Below are 2,500 nucleotides of genomic sequence, written 5' to 3' on the forward strand. Positions count from 1 at the left end.
GGGTTTGGTGCTGTGAAGGAGTTTCTCACACTCCAGCACCCGCACCACTGCATTGTCATACTGGCCTAAGTTGTTCCTCTCTGTGTAGAACTGCAGGAGCGTCTCCCCATTGGTTGCTTTAACATGCACCTTCCGTACCAAGCTGTATTCCAGGAACCTCTGGACTATGTCATACCTGAGGAGTATACATGCAGATGAAGAAAATGTGTTTATCAAAAGATGGTGTGCAGATTTCTACGAAAATCTCCATTCACACTGTCAATTTAAGATATCTAAAAATGCTATAAGGCTTTCATATAACTGAATTTGTCTTTTAAATATTATTTGCAGAATGAGAATAATAAAACATTTAAAAAATAAAATATAATTTAAAAAAATAAACAATAATAATAATGATGATAATAATAATAATAATAATAACAATAATAATAATAATAATAATAATAATAATAATAATATAATAATAATAATAATAATGATAATAATAATGATAATAATAATAATGATAATAATAATAATAATAATAATAATAATAATAGTAATAATAATAATAATAATAATAATAATAATAATAATAATAATAATAATAATAATAATAACAACAACAATAATAATAATAACAATAATAATAATAACAATAATAATAATAATAATAATAATAATAATAATAATAATAATAATAATAATAGTAATAGTACTAACAACAATAACAATAATAATAATAATTTATGATCAAAATAATAATAATTATTACTAAAATTAACTTAATACTATATTGATAACAATGATGATTTTCATAACTATAGTTGTAATCATAGCAAATGATAGCAAATTTTACAAAATATTTACTCCTTCTCACCCACCTGCTGGCATTGATAGCGTAATATATGGGCGTATACCCAATATTATCACAACGGTTAATATCTATGTCCCGCTCCTCCAGCTCTGAGGTTGTCAGTAACATGTCAATCACTGTTACATTGCCCTTCTTGGCTGCCATGTGCAGTGCAGAGCCCCCTCGGTTATCCACTATACTGAGGCGCGTTCCGGCATTGATCAGCTGCTGCACACAGGCCAGCTGGTTGCTACGGATGGCCACAAAAAGGGGGGTCTCACCCTGGTTGTTCTTCACATCTGGTGATAGCTGAAAGGGCATTCCATACTTTAATGGCCGTCTGAATTTAATGGCTGTCTGAATTCTGTGACATCTATGGCTGTCACTGAATTTGTTACAAATATGTTACTACAATACAGAGACTGAATATAACAAAAATAGGAACTTATCTCCCTACATAAATTTAATACTTAAACCTACAATTTCTGAGACTTCCCATGACACATATAAGAGAATAAATTCCCAGTAACCTTAATAAAAATTCTTCTCTCAAATGAAATTCTACATATTATTAAATAGCAAAATTGCACAAATAACAATATAAAATGAAATTCACCTTAAGCGAGAGGAGTCGGTGCATCATGTTGGGGTAGCCATTTTGTGCAGCAAGGTGAAGCAAGGTGAATCCATCAGTGCGGCAGGCATCAAGGGAGCAAACTGCAGTCTCCTCTATCACCTTGACGATACTCAGACCAACCTCTTCGCGTGTGATAGCACTCCAGTCTTTGTCTGTGGAATTAATACAGAAAAATAAGTATTGATGAAAAAATCCATTCAGATTTGCTTTACATGAAAAAAAAAAAAAAAATAGATGACTGAGACTTACCAAGAAATGGGATTTTAACAGAAAAGTAAAAATTTACATACATAAACTGACATAAATCACTACTTTAAAATATTTTCCTAGTTATGAATTATAACCAGGAAAAATTTCCACTTTATAACACAATAAAACTCATCTTACCTTCCTCTGTGAGTGACACCTTTTCTTGAATTAGTGTGTTGACTATGCTGGTGTTACCGGACCACATGGCAACCCCTAGGGGTGTGCGGCCAAGGCGGTCTGATGCACTGACCTGGATTTAGTTGATTGGAAAAAACTGTATTAGTAATAAAAAAGAAATTAAACTATATTAATTTTAAAGAGTCATGGCTTTATGGAGTCATTTTTTACTAAAATATTATGGATGGGAAGGAAAAGGATCAAGAGGAAGAAAAGTATAATGAGAGAATCCTATCCTTGTAGAACACAAAAAAAAAGGAACATAACAGCACTTTTAGTTGATCTGCTGCCCAAAATGAACTATTATATTGTGAGGTGGATAGTAAATAACCAGCTAAAGAAATTAAATCACTGATGAAAGAAAAAGAAAGAGATTATATCTAACACAAAGTTTTTTCAGACATTTTTGCACCAGGAAGAATTTTTTCATCACTGGCTTTTACAGTCTCCCAATGTAATATATATACAAATGTATATTAAAGTAAATACTGAATATAAACAGAAGTAAAGCAGCAAAGAGAATGTAGGTCAATAAATCCTGCTGAAATCTATTCATTATCCTTCACAGTATAATGCAATACTTACCACTACAGGACTAACAA

General features: G+C 31.3%; 1 protein-coding gene across 3 annotated transcripts in view; it reads right to left on the bottom strand.

Annotated features, from left to right (window-relative positions):
- The window catches only part of LOC125035380, a 39,385-nt gene that overhangs the window by 15,572 nt on the left and 21,313 nt on the right, over positions 1–2,500 (bottom strand). For all 3 annotated transcript variants that reach the window (XM_047627741.1, XM_047627740.1, XM_047627739.1), the window contains 4 exons: positions 1,860–1,971; positions 1,452–1,624; positions 864–1,144; positions 1–175 (listed from right to left, as the gene is read on the bottom strand). The exon at positions 1–175 is cut by the window's left edge and continues 285 nt beyond it. In XM_047627741.1, the coding sequence (XP_047483697.1) occupies positions 1–175; positions 864–1,144; positions 1,452–1,624; positions 1,860–1,971 (741 nt within the window). The remainder of the gene's footprint in view (positions 176–863; positions 1,145–1,451; positions 1,625–1,859; positions 1,972–2,500) is intronic.

Source organism: Penaeus chinensis, chromosome 19 (assembly GCF_019202785.1).
Source record: "Penaeus chinensis breed Huanghai No. 1 chromosome 19, ASM1920278v2, whole genome shotgun sequence".
Lineage (NCBI taxonomy): Eukaryota > Metazoa > Arthropoda > Malacostraca > Decapoda > Penaeidae > Penaeus > Penaeus chinensis.